The 20380-nt window shown below is 40.0% G+C and overlaps 1 protein-coding gene across 8 annotated transcripts; it reads right to left on the bottom strand.

Annotated features, from left to right (window-relative positions):
* Positions 1-196: 196 nt before the first annotated feature.
* On the bottom strand, positions 197-19355 carry LOC139114564 (uncharacterized). Of its 8 annotated transcripts, none has more exons than XR_011547895.1 (5): positions 17940-19355; positions 8638-8737; positions 6412-6720; positions 3454-3558; positions 197-2404 (listed from the first exon to the last, which is right to left on the bottom strand). XR_011547895.1 is itself a non-coding variant. In XM_070676371.1 (5 exons), the coding sequence occupies exons 1-4, from the start codon at positions 18827-18829 to the stop codon at positions 3484-3486; spliced, it is 1344 nt and encodes a 447-aa protein (XP_070532472.1). In that variant the 5' UTR covers positions 18830-19343; the 3' UTR covers positions 197-2404; positions 3454-3483. The 8 variants fall into 8 exon arrangements, 5 of the variants coding, with proteins under 5 accessions (XP_070532472.1, XP_070532471.1, XP_070532470.1 ...); XR_011547893.1 differs by having other exon boundaries at positions 8479-8737; positions 17940-19290; XM_070676371.1 differs by having other exon boundaries at positions 6442-6720; positions 17940-19343.
* Positions 19356-20380: the final 1025 nt, after the last annotated feature.

The raw sequence follows: 20380 nt of genomic DNA, 5'->3' as shown, positions 1-20380 counted from the left end.
TGGTATCGGCGTCCGATGACTTTGAATGCATGGCAAGGGCTATTGTGTATCAGATGAAGTTTTGGTGATTTGGAAATGGTAAGAAAGACTTATCTGAATGTACTTACTACTCATTTTTCTGATGCAGACCAAAAACTTTTGAAATTGATGGAGCTGTACCAGAATTTTGCAATTGAAATAAATCATTCGAATGCACTCTCGTTCGAAAGGAAAACATTTATTTCATACAAATATATAAAACGAAAAGTCAATAAAATAACAACACATGTTTACGCTGGTAAACTTACTCGTTATCAACAAAAAAACTGAAATTATTGGCATAATTTTTTTGATCTCAAAAAAGTGAATATTGTTTGTCTTTAAAAACCTCTACAGTGCGAAAGACCTGTGAGAGTGTCTCATACCATGGGGTCAAGAACATTGTTGGTGGCGCCCTGCAAAAATCATCCGATTGGCTTTCAACGATTTCTCGGCCGGTATCATATAGAATAGGAATTATGTGCACGTTTATTGGACGGTTTAAGACGAATTGATGGTTCTTTTAGTTTTGATCTTCATCAATGATAATATCAGCTTGATGCACTTATTTGCTTAAATATCGGTATTGTCACAGGAATTTGCTTCCCCAGCTTGTTCAGACTTTAACAAGTACTGTTCCCACGAACATTTGTGTAATTATTGAATCGAACAATATCTTACGAGGATCCCTAATGCACTAAACTCAACTCTTGGGTAAATTTCGTAAAGTATTGGTCATAGGTTTTCAAGAAACGTCTTTCGCATCACAACATTATAATTCTGAAGAGAGTAAAACGAGAATTTGACACGTGCCCGCTTTCAACGAACCCAGAATGTTCATCAACAGTACAACTGGAAAGCAAAAATTAATTCCACGATTCGTTCACTGGATGGGGTTTTTGAATATGATTCCCATGCAATCGCTTTGCAAAGTGGATTTACCAAGATTTTGTCAACGTGCCTAGGCATACAGACCTGGTGTGTTCATTATGAGGGAGATTTCCTCTAATCGCTCTTTTCAAGCATCCCAGCTAGCTTCATGAAACTATATTTACAATCGTGGCTAACTGTAGTTGAAGATGACCAATAAATAAAATGCTAGTAACGAAATGGACGACATTATAGATTGAGCAGCGTGCATGCCATTATCAGTTTTCAGCCGATTACGAAAAATTGCAACATGTACATGGACGATGCAGTAAATTGGTCGGAACAACATCTTAGATATCAGGCCCACTTAATTAGGATAAGACAAATGTAAAACATTGGCGGTATGAGGGTTTTAAAAAAGTTGTCGGGCAGTTTCTAAATTGTGTGAAAAATATGTGACGATATATAATTCCTTACAGCAAGCGCGCCTAGAGGATCACATATTTCGCCCAGCTGAGAGGTAATGGTTTCTGAAATGCAGAAGTGTTCATTAACTCGACCTGTTTCCACTGGAGATTCAAGGACGGAGAATAAGGATTTTTAATAAATATTTTGAGAATTGAAATTTGGGAGTAGAATGGCGAATCAGCTGCATATAAACCTTATGTTCGATGATAATATTGTTCATTGTTTTAGCAGATATTCGCATGTCTTGAGAATTTTAATCATCTCAAAGCCCGAATACTGTGAAACAAACGTATCATTGAAAAGCTGATAAAAATATTTACAGTTAAAAATGTTGTCTCAATTTTTGTTGGCAACAAAAAATACCGTACTGTACTTTTTCACCCAAGGAGAAGACCAAAACAGGATTAATTGTTTCATGACCATTCATATTCACAAGTGTCGCTCGCCTCCGCGGTTGTAGATTTTCTAGGTCTTCGTCTGACTTTGTGATGGGGGTTCATTTGATTCAAGCTCTGTTCCCATCGTTCCAGAGCCTGGTCCGTGTTCGTGTCGTGAAACAGTTCGGACAATCTCAAGTGTTCCGAACTCATTTGCCAGCGTTCCGGCGGAACGATCGACACGTCATGACGGCACCTGTTGCCCTGTCCGCAGGCGTACGTTTTCCAGCCCCCGCCCTTCGCACAGAAGACTCGACTCAAACCCTAACATCCGGGACAAGCGTTTTCCTGTAGCGCCTGGCTTTACTTTCTTGTCTGTCGCGGGCCCTCTCTTCAACTTTCTGGCGGTCAGCCGCCCACATATCGTAAGGATTTGGGTCCTCCAGTCGTAAAGCCTTGGACCTGCCCTGGGCAACGCGTAAAATCTCAAGTTGCTGTGATCTGCTGAGGGAGTCCGTCGGTTGGGGCAGGACTTTCTTTATGCTGCATGGCCGCACCAAGGGCACGGGCGTGAATCTCGACGGAGGGCGTAGTGTATCGGATGGGTCCTCGTCGACAGCACGCATGCATTGTTGCTGATATGTATACTTCTCCAAGTGCTCCAGAAATGTCTGTTGGTCGAAAAGGGCCAAAAAAGTTAAAGGGGAAACAGCAACGCGTCTAACCTTCACGGTACAAGCGGATCAGAAACCGGATTGTTCGGCTGTTTCACAATCACATGTTTCAACGACAATTGTCCTGCTACAAATGAGCTGCCTCCGGTAATGTTTGTCAACGTGGAAGAGACGGTCCAGGTTATAAAAAATTAAAGGTGCATTCAAATACGAAATGAAGTGATACAAATATGAACACAGGCTGCTTTTTAGCACTCGCAAACAGCTAATAAGGTATTAGTCTAAGATAAAGAGCCAGCACACATTTCACACACACGGGCAGGTAATGAGCATGCGCCCCAAAATCCATACCAAGATGCTTAAAATCGCATGCAATATTGCTTTAACTTTTCGCCGTCGTAGCTGTAAGCTCACACAATTGAAAGATCGAATATTACAATTTACTTCTAATTTTGCTAATTTTCTAAAGGTTGCCTTGATTTTGATATTGATAATGGTTTTGATAAAAACTTCTCGAGAATTTTATAAGATGATCTTTGATATTGATAAAGATAGTACTAATGACATAAGTCGTCTACCAAGTCAATGACGTTTCTATTCAAGCTGTGAACTAGAATGCGGCCTGTTGTACCGAAATTTCTTCTGCAGAAGAAACAGTATTCAATATCTTTGCTCCGACGACAATACTTCAACAGCTCTCCCTGCAACTTAGACGTAATTTGTGACGAACTGCTGTTTGTTATTTACTGTATTGTCGATCAATTCAAGTGATGTTTAATCTTTGATTTTGTCTGAGCGTTACAGATACGATGGCTTTATCACATGCAAGTTAGCAAACAAGTAAGTGCTTGGTCACACACAAAGCAAAAATATATAAAATGCTTTATCTAAATGATGTTGGCGTGCTTTGAGGAATAATCTAAAACCTGTTCTACAGATCTACAGAGATGTGTAAGGGAAAATCAGTCAATAAAAATGTGCCTGTGAAGGTAAAACGAGTTCTGCTGGACACTGTGCTACAAACTACTTTTTTTTGATCAACTCACTGTTGTGCAGGGTACCCTGTGTTGTCATGGTTACCATTTCCTAGCAGGTACATAACGAGTTGACAAGCTCATGTATGCCTTTCCAGTGGTGGTGTCGAACCACATCTGTGTAGGGACGATATGTCTGGTTACATTTTTTTCCACTGACTTAGGGACTGGACATAAATTACAGGGGGGGGTGGGCCGGTGTTTTTCGAAAAACCGCTGCGTAAAAAATAGTGACCCTTCAAAAGTTCATGCACAAAAATTAGTGACCCTCCCCCTTATCCGTGCATGAAAATAAGTGACCCTCCCCTGTTACTCAATACCCCCCCCAAAAAAAACGCAATGTGTTAAATACCCCTTCTGACTTGCTATACTTTTTAAGTCGCCCTCCCAAAAGGAAGGCAAAATGTGGCCGATATAACGCGTTGTCCAAGAAATATCAAATCATATGTGTGTGATAATTCATGTAAATGTACTTTGCTTGAAGTGGCAGGTAAAAAGTGCATGCCTGTACAAAAAATGTAATTTTTAGATTTTATCGATAATGTTGATTCACTATACATGTAGTCGACTATAAGAAAACTACGAACGTGTATTTTCCAGTATAAAACTAGCTATATCTGTTCATATACAGATGTTTAATAACTGATATAGATATACTTGATTAGCATGGGTTGTTTACAAGTGCACATGTGAACAAGATATTTGATTTTGGAATTTCTGTCAAAATGTTGATCCACTATACATGGGAGTCTATGACAAAACTATACATGGGAGTCTATGACAACACTGTCAAAAAATTTTCAGAATTAAAAATTTGCACTATTTGTGCATATATGGACCCTCAATAATTGACATAATTGTGCTTGATTAGAAGAGGGTGGTAAAATGTGCATCTGTGTACAATAACTTTGTTTTTGGAATTTCGCATAAAATGTTGATCCACTATACATGGGAGTCTATGACAAAACTGTAAAAAAAAATTTTCAGAATTAAAAATATGCACTATTTGTGTATATATGACCCTGAATAATCGACATAATTGTGCTTGATTAGAAGAGGGTGGTAACACGTGCATCTGTGTACAATAACTTTGTTTTTGAATTTCGCATGAAATGTGGATCCATTATACATTGTAGTCTATGAAGAAACTATGAATAATTTTTTTTAAATACAAAACTTGGCAAATCTGTGTATTTATGTATGCTTGATTATTGATATTTATGTTCTTGATTAGACTAGAGTGGTTACAAGTCCATGTGTGTGTAAGAAATTTGATTTTGGAATTTCACCGAAATGTTGATTCACTATACATGGCAGTCTATGGTGAAACCCTATGAATAATTTTTTTCCAATACAAAAATGTGTAAATCTGTGCATTTATGTACACTGAATTAATGGTACTAATGTTCATGATAGACTAGAGTGGTTTCAAGTCAATGGTTGTGCAAGAAATTTGATTTTGGCATATCACTTAAATGTCGATTCACTATACATGGCAGTCTATGATGAAACTATGAATAATTTTTTTCCAATAAAAAAATAGGAAAATCTGTGCATTTATGTACACTTGATTATTGGTATTAATGTTCATGATTAGACTAGAGTAGTTTCAAGTCAATGGGTGTGCAAGAAATTTGATTTTGGAATTTCACTGAAATGTCCATTCACTATACATGGCAGTCTATGATGAAACTATGAATAATTTTTTTCCAATACAAAACTTGGTAAACCTGTGCATTTATGTACACCTAATTATTAGTATTAATATTCATGATTAGACTAGAGTGGTTTCAAGTCAATGGTTGTGCAAGAAATTTGATTTTGGAATTTCACCAAAATGTTGATTCACTATACATTTTAGGCTATGAGGAAACTACAAATAACTCATAGGTTATCTGATCCTAAATTGTTATTCAAAAGTTGTTCGACCTGAAGCTTCCAGTTGTTATTGATGACACTACGCACTATTCTGAACAGTTTGTATTCTGTCAATGTCCTCAAAAAATTAAAAAATGTACATACAGCGACATGAACGTTTGACACCAACCTATACCCAATGTATTGTCAATGGAAGAATGATGTAAAATAAGTAATCTCCCAAATTGTTATTGAAAGAGTTATTATGGGGGACAGTTATGCACAATAGTGTTGAATAAGTAGAAATCATGACAACTTAAATCAATGTGGCTGCTTGGATCATCAATACATTGTTTATTATACCTGAAATTTGCGCCCGAAGGGCGCGCCGAAAATTGTAATGGCAGAAAATGAAAGTGCCAGGAGGTATTTTTTCTTTTTTCAGTATTCCATAACGTGCACATGCAATTTCAGCTTTGATGCATGAAAAAAGGTGACCCTCCCCATAGGCTTGCACAAAATTTTATGACCCTTCAAAAATGCTTGCGCGAAAAATGGTGACCCACCCCAAAAAACACCGGCCCAACCCCCCCCCCTGTAATTTGTGTCCACTGACTTAAACTACTATAACAAGTGATTACTGGGTATTACTAGTGATATGTTTACGTCTAATATATTACCGATGGTGGGGTTTTCTTACTGGAGTAAATAAATGTTTATGAAGCGTTACAGATGGTATTTGTTTGTGGATAGGTTGACATTTGCATGCGCTGAGAAAAGAAGATAGTTTGGCAAATACATGCTATCTCGTAAAAATACTACATGCATGAGAAAGTCACATGATGAGATAATACATGACGAACAAACGAACAAACGGAAACGTGCACTTTCCACTTTCCGTAGTCACTCGAAAGAGATGTACTTTAACGAGGGACAGGTTAGCGTGTTAGAGTGTTAGTTATGGGCGAATAGCAGGGAGCAAGGCGTGCAAAGTTTGCCCTCTACGATTAGCTTTCATGCAAGACATCACGAAAGTATAGGTAGGTATATATGGCGTGCATACTTTGCCATGCATTATAGCTAGGGTGCTTGAAATGGACCATAAGCCCCCACCAATCATTTCGACGTGGAATGTTTCAGTACCCCTTCGCATATAGAAGGTACATGACCGTTGCCAGTGTCTAGTCTCCGATGCGAGAAGTCTTTGGTACAGGTGCTCACGGTCGAGGTGGAGGCTGACCACGTTTTCTGCCTAGTGAAAGTTCGGCCGATTGCGGTGCTGGGTCTCCGGTAGGCATGCGCACTCTGTGCTCTGGGTGTTTGTTGTACCTTCACTCCAACAGCGATTGGTAGGTTACCCTGAGATTGTGGTCGCCCTGGCGTGGCCGAGCTGACCCTCTCTCTTGGCAGTGATTCTTGTTCCTGTTACAAAGAAACAGGCTAGAGTTGCCGTCTTCAAAGACAGCCTCTAAAATTTTTCCCACAACTGAGAAATCCACAATCTGAATGTGAATCTGAATCTGAATATGCGAAAGTAACGTCGTTCTAACTGAAAGTTTGGCATCAGTGGAAGGAAAATTTAGTTGGGTATTGCCAAGTATATTTGTGGCGTGAATGTTCAATACAACATTGAAGCCGGTCAGTAAATTTAATATCGAGATATACATATTAATCAATATTTAAGTTTGTTAATTTGAGAATTTCAAAGTCATTTAAAATAAATGAAATTCTTTAATTCAGTCGAGGGCTTCGTATGCTGTACAATGTTAAAAAGTTAACAATAAGTTATGGTTATGAAAAGTGAATTCAGGTGTAGTTGTTTTTGAAAAGTAAGAAAAATAATGTGATCAACGAAGTGTGTACCACGTGTATATCTTACAATTCCATTACTCGTTACAGATTGCGAAGTCAGCTTCTATTCAGAAAAGATAGGAATGGGTGCAGAGGGATATATTTTTCGTTAATTACATTGTGAAGGTACGTTTGTATTTACACATTGATAAGGTGACAGGTATAGGATATCTTTAAAGTAGTGAGTGATAATGGAGATATCAGACTTTAACATTACATTGGTTCTTACAAATACACCTTACATTACGAAACAAAGTAGTACAGAAGATGTCATACAAGAATGGTTTCGTACAATTTGTAGTCTCATTCTGTCAGCTTCACCTGTTGTGCGTATCGATTTGACTCGTTCTAAAAGAACAGACAAGCAAGTTAAACTCGAACAAACACACACCGGTGAACAAATGAACACGCAAACATGTCAGTTAACAGGCATGCACATGCAAAAAAACAAACAAACAAAACATGCAAATTTCCTTCAGATCGTATATAGCCGTAAAATTTGCGATCATTATTATATGAAATGCCTCCATTGAAGAGAGGGCGCAAACTGACGCGACGGTTTGATGTCTACGTCCGATTGCTTGACTTTCAAACTTTATACGATGAGAAACTTTACTTTAGCAGTGTTTAACTTACAAATTTAAAAGTAAGATGGATAAGGGGTGTTGCTGAGTGATTGCTAAAATAAAATTTCTCATCATTGAACAAATTCTTCATCTACTACAACTACCACTCCTTATGTGAAGGCTGTGCTACTTGAACGGCGCTTTCACTGTGCAGATAATTGATGTTCTCAAGTGACAATTACGGGTAGGAACGTTGGGGTGTTGTTATGCTTTCTCGTTTTCACTGTTTCAGTTAATTCCATCACGTGAACCTGTGACTTCCAAAAGCCAGTGTAAACCAAGTGGGCATTGTGTCAAAATGTACAGTTGACAAAATCAGTATCTTCGAACAAAGTAGAAGGAAATTTCATCGAAATTGACGACCACTGAAGAGTTCTAGGTGGCCTCTTGTTTCGTTATTCACTCATTGGCTATTGTGTGGAAAAACCACGAAACAGTTTTAGACAAGTTGGCGATATTAACATTTGGTCATTCTAAGTCACCAAGAGCGTCAATATTAACATTAAAAACATTTTAACACGGTTTTTGATTCACACCAACCTTTTGAGTTTGCCCAAATCTCCTTCTATTTTTTAAATATTAACAGGGAATACATTTTTAAAGTTAGGTGATGACTTGGTGAAAATTGCAAAGCATTATCGTGAGGTGGATGATAATTTTTAGTCGAAATTCAGCTCGGTAAACTCTTGTCTAAGATCCAAACCTCTTTGTACTGCCAGAGTAGAGTTGGCGGATCGACAAGAGAGCGGCTCCGCACGGACGGCCTGCCGTGTAGCATTCTGGTATTCGGAGTGGATTGTCTATATCTTTGCACGTGACGAGGTCCAGGCCTGACGGTAGTCCATGGACGAGGCCAACTTACCTTCCTGTCGACGGTCATGATGTTGTACCCCGTTGCCGTCATGTCGTAGCTGGCGCGATCGTATTCAGTCTGTGTATGTCCAGTAGTAGAAGTTACTTTTCTGTGTTTGTGAAAAACAGAGAGTTTGCTGAATATTACACGGCACTACAGATCTTTTCAGTACATATAAAATGCCAATATTAAAGTTAGCAAGCTTATTGAGCTGACAGATCTAGAGGCATTGATATTTTGCAGAGGGTGGGCAAACTTTGTCCGCAGTCATCCGCTAATCCTCCCCTAGGATCAATATCTCAATAATCAACTGGACACAATTTTGTCAAAAATTGTTCTAAATTTTACGGAGGGAAGTTGATAATCTCATTTCAAAATGCAGCGTATAAATGACTGCGCCCTCAGTGTCATCGCTGTGCCGCCCTCTGCGGTAAACATCAATGCCAAGATGGCGGAGTGAGTGAGAGAGACTCGTGCAAAAATATTGAAATGGTGATGGTGAAAGCGTGCCGATAACAATGCCATTGTGTGAGCTGGTAAATTGATAAATGCCTTGAAGTGATCTTTCTGTGAAGAACTGAAAAAACACCAACGTGAATGACGTGAATGCACTTCATTTTGCCAAAGAGTTCAATTCTGCAGAGGCCGGTGATGAGTGAGTGTCAAGTGGACAAAATGGAACGCGACTAAAGCCAGCTAACCACCGTACACAACACGATTAGTAGACAAATGATACAGTATGGAATTGCTCCCTCACAGAGAAACAAATTTATACCTTTCGTTCAATCCTGAAAGATGATGTACGGGTGTGCATGAAACTATGAACAAACAGTTACGGGTTAGACAACAGATGTAGAGATCTCCATGGAGTTGAATATATAAGAAATATGCAGAAAATACAGGATGGATTGTTCTACCGCAAAAAAAGTTTCCTTTCGAATTCAAACAAATGCAAAAACTTGTGTTCGGTTCGCTACTCTGAGCACGGAAACGCTTCCAATAAAGTGATATATAAGAGATAAAAAGGTTTGAACAATGAAATTTTGCTGGCATGTTTCCGCCGATACATTCAAGGTAAAATCGCCTGTTATAATAGTGTTGTGATCTTTTCCTCGTTACACAGTTTTTGAAATAATTTCCAGGCGACAAAAATACAGTTTCTAACAGAGAGTCAATGACACAGACATCGACAGCCCGTCAGATCTCTGTAAGTTCTGTAATACGCGCAGACGAACTGCAGAAAACTGACACGTCTATCGTAGTGCGCCCTCAACCATTGGCAGGTGTGACACTGGCACACTTTCACACACCGTGTAGCCATCTTTTGGTGTTTCACTGTCCGTAATCGATATCATCCAAAGTCGTTGCCCACTGTTACTTTCGTGTTTAAAACGCTCATTTATTAGAAAAAGTGTGCTGCCAGGATCTCACAGTGTTCAAATCGATGACGATCCGATATTCAAATTAGGGCAGAGTATTCAGAGGGCGGTACGTATTTGTTCAGTCGTCGCGCAATTATGTAAATATACAATGTGTATTCGGCCGGCACGGTACAATTTATATAGTGCCCGTCAATTTCTGAATTTAAAAAACACATTTCATTGAACATAGGCACTTCCTACATTCACAAATGTAGGAGCTCCAGGCGAATATGGAATTCGTACAATCAAATGTAGCATTCTCGTTTACTGAACAAATGAATATTGGATTTCTTTTCCGCGAATTTGGAGGATTCGCCAACTCAAAAACCACCGAACTGAATTTCTAAGAAGTAACGACGGTAAACTATGGCGGCCAACCTGAATAAGTGTCTACTCTCATAGATACAATATATTCACATGTAAACGACTTTTTCGTAATGTGTTCTTCGATTATATATCACGAGTGCCACATAATCTTTATAAACGTGCGTGATCATGACAGAATCTCTTCAGATTTTTTGTCTGAATTTTATTTGCATGATCGACTCTTCATTTGAATCAGTTCTCAATTATGGTGACATGGCTGAGAGGTTAATGAACCCCTGGCGCCCTAACCATCTATTAATTTAGTTTCTCTTCAAGCATGTAACGCTTACATTCTTCTAGCGACAGCAGGATTGATGTCCTCGGTAAATTTATTTCAGCAGTTCGTGGAGACGGCGTTTGTAGACTGGCATACTCTGTTGTAACACTAATAAATATAGTTCAACTGCGATACACAATACCATCAGTCTGTTTCGCATTCTAAGATTCAATTTCTGTCAGTGAGTTTAATGCAAGCTCGGGGTTTTAGACAGTACCAGTGATAAGATAGCTCGGAAATTTTTGGATGATGGCGATGCAACGCAACATTCTACGACCACGTTTTCGATTCCACAACGCGACTTTGGAGCAAGTGTCCCAAGACTTGACACCAGTCCGAAAAAATATAACATTCCCATGGACATTCGTAGTTTAGGAAATTCTCATACTTGCAGGCCAGGCCTTTATTTCCGCCCCACGAACCTACACAAATATCAAGGAAGGTTGTTTTCGCTTGAACACGTTTACATTGCACAGCTGTCGACGCGAAGGTACTAGCTGCTCTGAGAGGAAACATCAAACAATTGAACGACTGACATGTAAACACGTTTATTTCGCGTTAGATTCAGCCCATGGAGGCACGTACGGTAACTTAAACGATAAAATTCAATCACTGTCGTTCTAATGTTGACTTGGTTTAGTCACGTGATAGGCGGTCCGTACGTTCACAGACATATTTCCAGGGCATATTAGCATGCGCGTCACTACTTTATATAAACATCTACGTAAGGAACAGTTTTTATCGTTCTCCATTGTATTTTGATCGGGTACATATTCCATTTTTCAGATTTATTAAGCCAATCATGCATAGTCTGGGTCCTTCGAACATTGTCCCAAAAGCATTTATAATGATGTTGTAATTCGGAGCGACCGTATAGATGATCATTTTACAGTGATCAAGTAATGACGAGCGTTCCCGAGCGATTTCTCACTGCACATTGTACTGAGTTCTCCAAACGATGCGGAGCGTCAAGACAACAGCTTTAATAGACAAGTCGACGTCCGACGCCAGTTTTGGACGTATACTCTATTCGACCTTTTAATTATTTCAATCGGCAAGTTTCGACTGCCAATTGCTGCTGAGTTTCGTTACGGACGTATCATAAACAAAGTTTCTTATTTCAGCTATTTCATCTACTTCCAACTCCTCACGCTCTCAACACCAGTATGAACTTGGCACGAGCAATAAGAGAATGCCCAGGGCAAATCGACTCATTTGGAAGCTTTTATTTATTCACAGGCGTAGACGCAGATTAAATATTTATATGTTTATGTCCGTTACGAAGATAAAATAAATATTAGATGGTAGGGTCACGTGTATTGAAGACAAATACAAAGGTGCGTCATCGTCTGGTGTTCTCTTGAATGGAAATTTTGTTTGTGAAATAAATGGACACACTGGAATCTAACGTATCAATATATTCTGCCACGAGTGGTTTTAGCGAGCCAATTGTCAACAAATCCGCTAACAAACCACTCAATATATTTGTACTCTGATCCATAAACCTAGCATGATACACACATTAGCCCCGTTCAACTCTTTATATAAACATACTAGAACAAACGTACCAATATGCAAACTTTTATTCATTTCTCGATGAACTGACCTAACCATCCATTATATTGTGATCACCATATCGTCAAACTCATCACCCGTCAATGCACCGGTCCGCTTCAACTGCTCTCTACCGGGCAACCATGAATGTGTCCTCTGTCATCTGAGAATTTCCACCTCTCTTGCAATCCACCCGAAATCCACTTATCAAACTATCAACCTTGCTACGTGCTGAATCACCCATACACCGACTCACGTCGGCGTGGTGGGGACTGTAAGGGACTAGACAGAAATTACAGGAGGGGGACGTGTTTTCAAAATGATGCTGCACGAAAATTAGGGACCATTCAAAGTGTTTGCAAGAGAAAGGGTGATTCTCCCATATGTTCAAACACAAAAAAACAGTGACCATCCCACTGTCAAAGTCCGTATCAATAAAATCTTAATTGACATATAATTTCTCATTTGACCTCTGAACTTTCAAAGAATGCTTTTTAACCTTTTCAAATAACCACTTGGGTGAAATTCCAATATCATATTTGTTGTTCACATCTGCTCTTTCAAACACCCTATTCTCATCACGTACATTTATATCAATTATCAATTATTTATAAAAGCACAGATTTAGCTTGTTTTGTACTGTGAAAAAAAAATATTCACAGTTTCCTCATAGTTCAGCTGCGATACAAAATACCATCAGTCTGATTCAGTGAAATTCCAAAATCAAATTTCTTGCATACAAATGCACTTGTAACAGCCCTAGTCTTATCCAGTACATTAATATCAATTATCAAGTGTCTACAAATACACAGATTTAGCTAGTTTTAATGTAATGTATCGACATTTCAGTGAAAAATCCGAATTCGGGTTTCTTCTATCCATATGTAATTGTAACCATCCTATTCTCACCAAGTAGATTTGCAGATATTACCAGTTTCATATTGGAAAAATGTTCATAGTTGTCTCATACTCTACCATGTATAGTGAATCAATATTGTTTATGGAATCCAAAGATCAAATTTCTTGTACACACATGTACATTTTACCTCCCACTTCAAGCAAAATAAATTTACATAAATATCAAACATATATAAATGTACAAATATAGCTTGTTTTGTAGGGGAAAATTGTTAATAGTTTACCCAGTAGATTTTAAAGCATTATGATTTGATATTTTTGGTGAAGCACTGTATCAACGACATCTTGCCTTCTTATAGTTGCGATAGTTTTGCAACAAAATGATGACCCTCCCAAAAAGGTATGCATGAAATTTCATGACCCTTCAAAAATGCTCTCGCGAAAAATAGCGACCCCACCCCTGTAATTTCTGTCAAGAACCTAACATGTGCAAAACCGTATTTCAGTCCATCTCTCCCTATAAAATTGACCAAAGCCATTCAAACGCCTGACCTGACCAACAAAAATGCACTAAAAAAAAGTCCATCTTTTCGGTTACATTCCTGCCCCACATGATGTGGACTCTGTATCGTCTTTTGCCAGAACTTGAGAAGATCCCCTTTGAGCTGACACTTTTCAAATTCAGATTGAACCCAGGTCAACTCCTGCTAAAAAAGTCCCGTGTGTTTACAACTGATCGAATTCCTCGAGGTTAATTTACAACTATCGGTTTCCGTGGATCAGCTGAGTGGGTGCGCAAAGATACGACTTTAAGGAACTTCTCGATGTCAGATAAGTACATACAAAGTCCATAAAGGATTAAAAGAATAACCTCCGCCTATCCTTAGGTCAACAACTGAAAAGAGTAATAAAACAACTCTACGATGACTTGCTTTTTTAATTTCGAATTCTGGTTCACAGCGCTACCTGGGTATCAGTTCTTGCACCATTGTAAATATTTCTAAGTGTAAAAATGAATATTCGTGATTTTTTTATTTTTATTTTAATTTATTTCTTCTTTTGTTATTTTGGCATGATTCTGATGATGAGCTCATGGTTATGATTTGTGAAATGCGTGTCAGTCAATGTCTCAATTATTTCTTCCTACCGAATACAACGCAGAAGTGCTCTCAGAACTAATTGCAGGATCACTTATAAGTGTCTCTAGTGTATTAACCTGGGTCTTCATGTCACCTGTGAATTTTCACATATCATTACATGTAATCCTAAAGTGCATTCAGTGGTTACGCTGTTGCGCATGCGTCTGACTACTGATACCCCACATGCCGATTCTAGTTCAAATAAATCTGACTTGAGAATGAAACAAAAATATATTTCGTCCTTCTTTACATATGCATTTTTTGTTTTGTTCTATCACGGAAGATAAGGCGAGTACGGAGATGTACAGAGTTTCAGCCCCACGACACCGCGAGACATGACATGGTTGCTGACTTGAAGGATGGTTTAAATTGCAGGGTAACTTAATACTTCCAACGTCCTGAAATCAATTTATTCATCCAGTCGTGTTTGGCAAAACGACCAGCTCCATCGTTCACAATAATTGCATTCGTGCTGCACTATTCAATACAAGTGTCAAATTCTAGGGCCTTTATTGTGTATAATGTCATACCAGTCTATCGATGGCGCAAATGCAGTGAGCTGATTGGTCGAGACGTGAAGATAGCCGTGCTATATTCGCGATATAGCACGGTTGGAATACGCGCGAGCTCTCATCTAGAGAAAGAAATCTTTTTTTTGATGTTTCACGCCAGAGTTTCAATACACTATAATATCAGTAAACCTTATCAGCAACAGGTATATCCCTTGGTGTGGACCAGTTCACTCCAAGTATGCACCAAAATCTCGCAGCATACCGTCGTTGGGTGTGGCTTTTTTGGTGAAACACTACTGTGAACACGGTCCTGAACTCGGTAAAGTCGTAGAAAAACAAATCAGGTCCTTCAGCTTGAATTCATTATGTCCCTCTAATATATGCTACATTTAACTTGTCTCCTTCTGTATAGTATGTTTGAGCTCTCACTACTGCACCATGGGAAATATTATGACGCTACACCAACAAAATGTTGATGATTGCAAGACATCAGCCAACTTTGCGAAAAACGATCAAACGTCGTGTTTGGTCTGTGAAGGACGCTGGGTTTCATAAACGAGTACTTCGTTCCATGAATATACACTGTACCAATATAAATAGGTCACAAATTTCATCAGCAAGAAATGATAAAAAGCTGTTTTAAATTCATTAGTTTTATCATTATGGCAGTTTATTTACTACACTTTGTCGGCATGACTGAGCTCGTGGGAGTTTTTCAAAGTTAGGATCCTTTATACGGACATAGAGGGCAGGTGCTTGACGTTATCTGATCTACTGCGTCTGGGAGTTTTCAGCCAAATAACGCGATGAGCATTTATTTAAATGACCAAAAAAGCATATATTCAAATTGAAAATGTGTATTATTGATTATTTTTGAAGTAATTTTAAGTATAATTTGCTTTGTAAGACTTAGTTGCGAACAATTATTACACAAACTAGTTCAAACAAATGTGCTGATAAAAGTCGCTCCAAACATAGACACTGATTGATGACCATCTATGAACACCACATATTTCGCGGCTTGGCAACAAGACTATACACCAAACACTCACGTTGCAGTGTGTATAGTCTTGAAATGGAGTGAACTCACAGGTTTACAGGGCCTAGACTGAATGTTCATGGGCATTGTTTTGTGTCTTTTCCAATTGCATACCTCAAATCGGAAAATTCTTAGGGCGGGTTTACAAAATTGAAGGAAAGGCGAGCTTTAGGGTACTTCACTGCTATGTGTTCGCTCTTCTCGGCTTTGGATAATGAGTGCCCGAGGGTCTTATCGATCGATCGGAACGATTTGTATTTTAACGACTCGGTCGATTGCAGCGTTACATCATTCGACACAACCTCAAGTCAATGTATCGCCATTGTTCTGTACAGGACCCGGCTTTGAGTGGTCTTGTATGGCTTGTTTTCGGCCCTGGACGCGTTACATGCAAATAGCGTAAAGGCCTGAAGGCTGTGACAAAACGGACGCCGTGGTTACCGCGATATTCGTACCGGCGGCGCTAGAGCGCTGGCATTTTGGCCATTAGCAAGTCCATCAAGACTATTGAAATTCCTTTCAGGTGCCACTCCAAGTACCTGTGTTTATTACTAAGTAGTGGACTTTCCTACCGTGCAGAATGGCTCTATTTGGTTTATTCATTATTAAACAGAACATCAATATCTAAACCCAATATTGTGGGGAGGAAATAGCCCGATATCAAAACAAGCTTGTAAGACACAAATACGATAGGATAAAAACAAGCCTCGGTGGTTCCCGGTAGGTACACGAATGTTATTTATCTCGGTATAATACAATCTTACACTGTGTTCAAAGTATGGCGAACTCTTAACTCCGAATATCCCCTCGGTGCAATACAACAGGTATCGATTTCTCTTGGCAGTAATCATAGCTGAAAGGGACGCTTCTACACAATATGCTTGGTTATTGGCGTTCTTTGTCGTCAAGGTGTTTAAAAAATGATCTGTAAGGAAGGCTTGGCGTGTCCCTAACTACCTTGAGATGTTTCGGCTATTTTAATTCGCCATCTGACCTCGCGCCAATTCGTATTACTGTTAATTAAATGGTATTACATTTCAGTTTTGTGTTCGTTTGGGGTCGCCACAGACATTCCGACGTGACAACGGTACACAAACAAACGCATGGTGTACAGGTATTCGAAATCTGACGTTTTCTCAGTTTAGTCAGTTTTCATAACCATCGCCGTCCATCTCTGAAATGCGTGATTTGATTTAAAGGGCACGGTATCCTACTGGCGGTGTTCCTTAAGAAATCATACACAAGGAGTGTCATTATACGGTTAACTATTGTTGAACAGTTGGCGGACTATATCACCATGAAAGAAAACGTATAACATTCAATATACTGGAAAAATGGACCGGCCTATTCATTGTTCCGGTTTAACAAACAACTTGTATTCAGCGGCAAATACAATTAACCCATAAGTGTTACTTTTTGTCGAGAACCACGATTTTCAGGTTCGAGTTTTGGAATTGAAAGTAACCTTTGTGTTCTTTTTTTCAAAGCGACGACGAGTCTGTTTGTTCTTCATTAGGAGTTTATTGGTAGTGATGTTGGTAAAGCAGAAGTCGTTACCTGTTACTAGGTCGTGTTTCCGAGGGGGCTCGAGAATTTTCACAAACAGGCAACATAATATTGTAAGGGAAACCCGACGCGGAGAAGCCATGCATCCACGAAGCCATACGACTGATGACCTCAGGGGTCGTTCTGCCTTTCTGGTTTGTGAGTTACACTCGATGAAACACCTTTGTTGCACAGAGTTTAGCATTGTTTGGGAATCTGGATGGCTATCGGCCAATTGCCAGCGGATTGCTCTGTGCTGTTTATGTTCTCTTCAGCAATATCTATCTTGTAAAAACTCACAAATGTGTCACATTGCACCTTCGCATGGAGTAGTTGTCTTTGAAAGACAATTTAATAAATGGACGACCGGTGCCCTTTCTGAACTCCATCACAGGTTGTCGCTAAAACCGCGCCCTGTGTGTGAATTGCTTCAATTGACTACAAAAGTCGGAGTCATTTTCCAAAACACGGCGGTCAGGGTTCGCTTTTCTGTTATTGCTCACTTGAAATGGGCAAAGGGTGACCCCTACAGTCTATTAAAAGCGTAAAATATGCACTCCTAAAAGAGTTATTGCAATGAATAAATGCCATGCTACTTACCCGAGACTCCTGTCAATAGAAAAGCCATTTTGCGGCGGAGATTGTCGACTCGTTGATCGACTGTTTGACATGGTTGTCGAGTTGTTGGTCGTCGTCGGCGTAGTTGTCGACGTCGCCACGTAAAGACGCGGCCTCGGCAGGGCCACCACGGACCCGTTGTGGAAGCTGTACTTCTCCGGCGTCTCGGCCGAGCTCTCTCGGCTGGAGCTGCCTCCGCTGCCGCTGTTCTGCGCCTGTGCGTGGTCATTCGCTTCGTAGGTTATCCCAGTGTTTGTGTTGTACACGGCTTTGTACTGTGATACAGACGGCCGAGCCTGTATCTCGAATGTTATGTTTGTCTCCCTTGGAGAGTATGGCAGGTAATAATTCAACGGAAATTTGGTTTGCAGAGTTGATGGCGGTTCAAGTCTCATACACTTCGAACAATGCCCTTGCAGGTTCTTGCTGTTAACGTTGATGGTTGTACCATGTTGATGTTCAAACGGTGCATAATAAATTTCCTTTTCCCGGCCACAATGTCCCTGTCTAAGCTTTTCTAAAGGCCCACCACAGGTGTGCAATCTCCTGTATTGCTCGATATATTTCCTGGGATCACTGTAGTGAATAAATTGGAAGTGTTCTCTTGGATTGATTTGGCGTGCTTTCTTACCTGAGACCGGCCTACCAGAGTTATTCTGCTTGCCTTTGTCAACTTTGCGGTATTGCACCTTGGTGTCCGGCAACCATCCACAGATCTCCTGAGAGCTCTTGGATGGGTCGTCCGGCGGCTTGAGATTCTCAAAGGCTATCAGTAGTCGCTGTCGGTGGACATCCGTGTTCTGGAGGACGTGGCAGGTCTGTTGTCCCATCTCCCTTGCCTTCGGGATCTCCTGTTCTTCCCCTCCATCCATGTATCTTGGGGAACGACAACAGGTGCGCACATTACAGGCGGCGTCACAGTGCGGAACGGCCCAGTGAGAACTTCAGCATACCTCGGTAGGGTGACACACGAGACCGGTTCGAAACAAACAACAGGAGAGTCTTTCGCAGTGTCAAGCCAGATCCTTTAGTTTCAGTGCCTCGCGTGGTAATTACAGGCCTTACAGCACGGATCGTAGCTTACATCTAGCAACGTCACTACACGCACTAGACCACGAAGCCAGTACCGGTCTATACTGTGTGGTTAACGATTTCTGTCCGAGGGCTTTGTGCTCTATTGTCTGCGACGAAGAATTGGATGATTTGCATTTCATAACAATAGCCCCAGGCAACGCCGAAACTCCCTCCAACATCGATGATTAGTCATCGAGACTTCGAACGCGCTCGGAGAATGGTTCGACTTCGGTCATTTTAACGCGACAGCGAGGGTTGTAAAGTCCAAAGTTGACGAGTGTGAAACGCTGTAAAGCCAGCCTGCATGTACACAAACTTTTGACCCCGGTTGTCAAGGGGACACCAATGAGTAGAAAGTATGGGATTGTACATGTATTGAATTCAGACTGTGTGTTTATTTCTCCGTACAAAGGCAACAAAAGCCGAACACAACGATACTGTTTCTCTCAAAATCAGGTGTTATTTTACAGGAATGATATACGTTCATACTCAAGAATAGACAGACGGCATTTCGGCCCCAGGAAGTTGTTCAGGCGAAACACATGGCTATTCATGGCACAATGTGATGATATATCACAATAGGTTCTGCCATCATATGGTTAATAAATGATGTCAAAGTTTGCAAGTTTTCAAGACATATGCGACTGGTCGGGAAAACCGTCACCAGGTGGCGCAGGAGGCGTGATGTGGTGATTTCTGTACACAAACGGTCATGATCAGCAAACATATACGAACTTGGCCTGGTATCTCTAATCAATTTTGGTGTCACGTTGTCAATAAGGAAATGTACAGCTTTTGAGAGATTAATGTCACCAGATAAGAGAGATCGCCATAACGACAGCCAAATAAATACATAAATGAATAAATAATTCCAACTTTTGCGATAAATAAATCATCAAAATTTACAGGTGGATGCGTCAGTTCCGAAGCCAGTTTTTCTGAACTGCGCATGTCCACTGATCAGTACCTACAGGACACAGAATTGTTTGAAATCTGTCAGGAAAGACAACGGCCGCCCGACAGCAAATATTTGATTATTGAACTTCGCTACCTGATATGACCATGATCGTGCATGAACTGATATATACAAATGTGCATGTCGCAAGGAGTTAGAAGTCATTATGTAAATGAACTTGGCTTTTCTATTTTGGACAGTCTCAGGTTTCCCAAGGTCAGTGTGTCTATAACATGTTGAGTGCTATTCTACAATTCCAACAAATCGAAGATCGATCAATAATTCAACCAAGCTTCGCTATTTGTCGATATTCATCAAACTAGTTGCGACGAGAGGTCAGACATATTTACTTACCTGAGTTTATGATCAAATAATTGCTTTAAGGTGAGCAGGG

Source organism: Ptychodera flava, chromosome 16 (genome assembly GCF_041260155.1).
Source record: "Ptychodera flava strain L36383 chromosome 16, AS_Pfla_20210202, whole genome shotgun sequence".
Classification (NCBI taxonomy): Eukaryota; Metazoa; Hemichordata; class Enteropneusta; family Ptychoderidae; genus Ptychodera; species Ptychodera flava.
The sequence above is the reverse complement of the archived record's forward strand: the minus strand, read 5'-3'. Positions and strand labels throughout refer to the sequence as shown.

Excerpts from the sequence above, each read along its gene's own strand:
- LOC139114564 (XM_070676368.1), bottom strand. The coding sequence starts at position 18,829 with ATGGATGGAGGGGAAGAACAGGAGATCCCGAAGGCAAGGGAGATGGGA. Across the intron at positions 8,738-17,939 it reads TCTATTGACAGGAGTCTCGG|AAAAGTAACTTCTACTACTG; the intron begins GTAAGTAGCATG and ends TCACAAACACAG. Across the intron at positions 6,721-8,478 it reads TACTCTGGCAGTACAAAGAG|GAACAAGAATCACTGCCAAG; the intron begins GTTTGGATCTTA and ends TCTTTGTAACAG.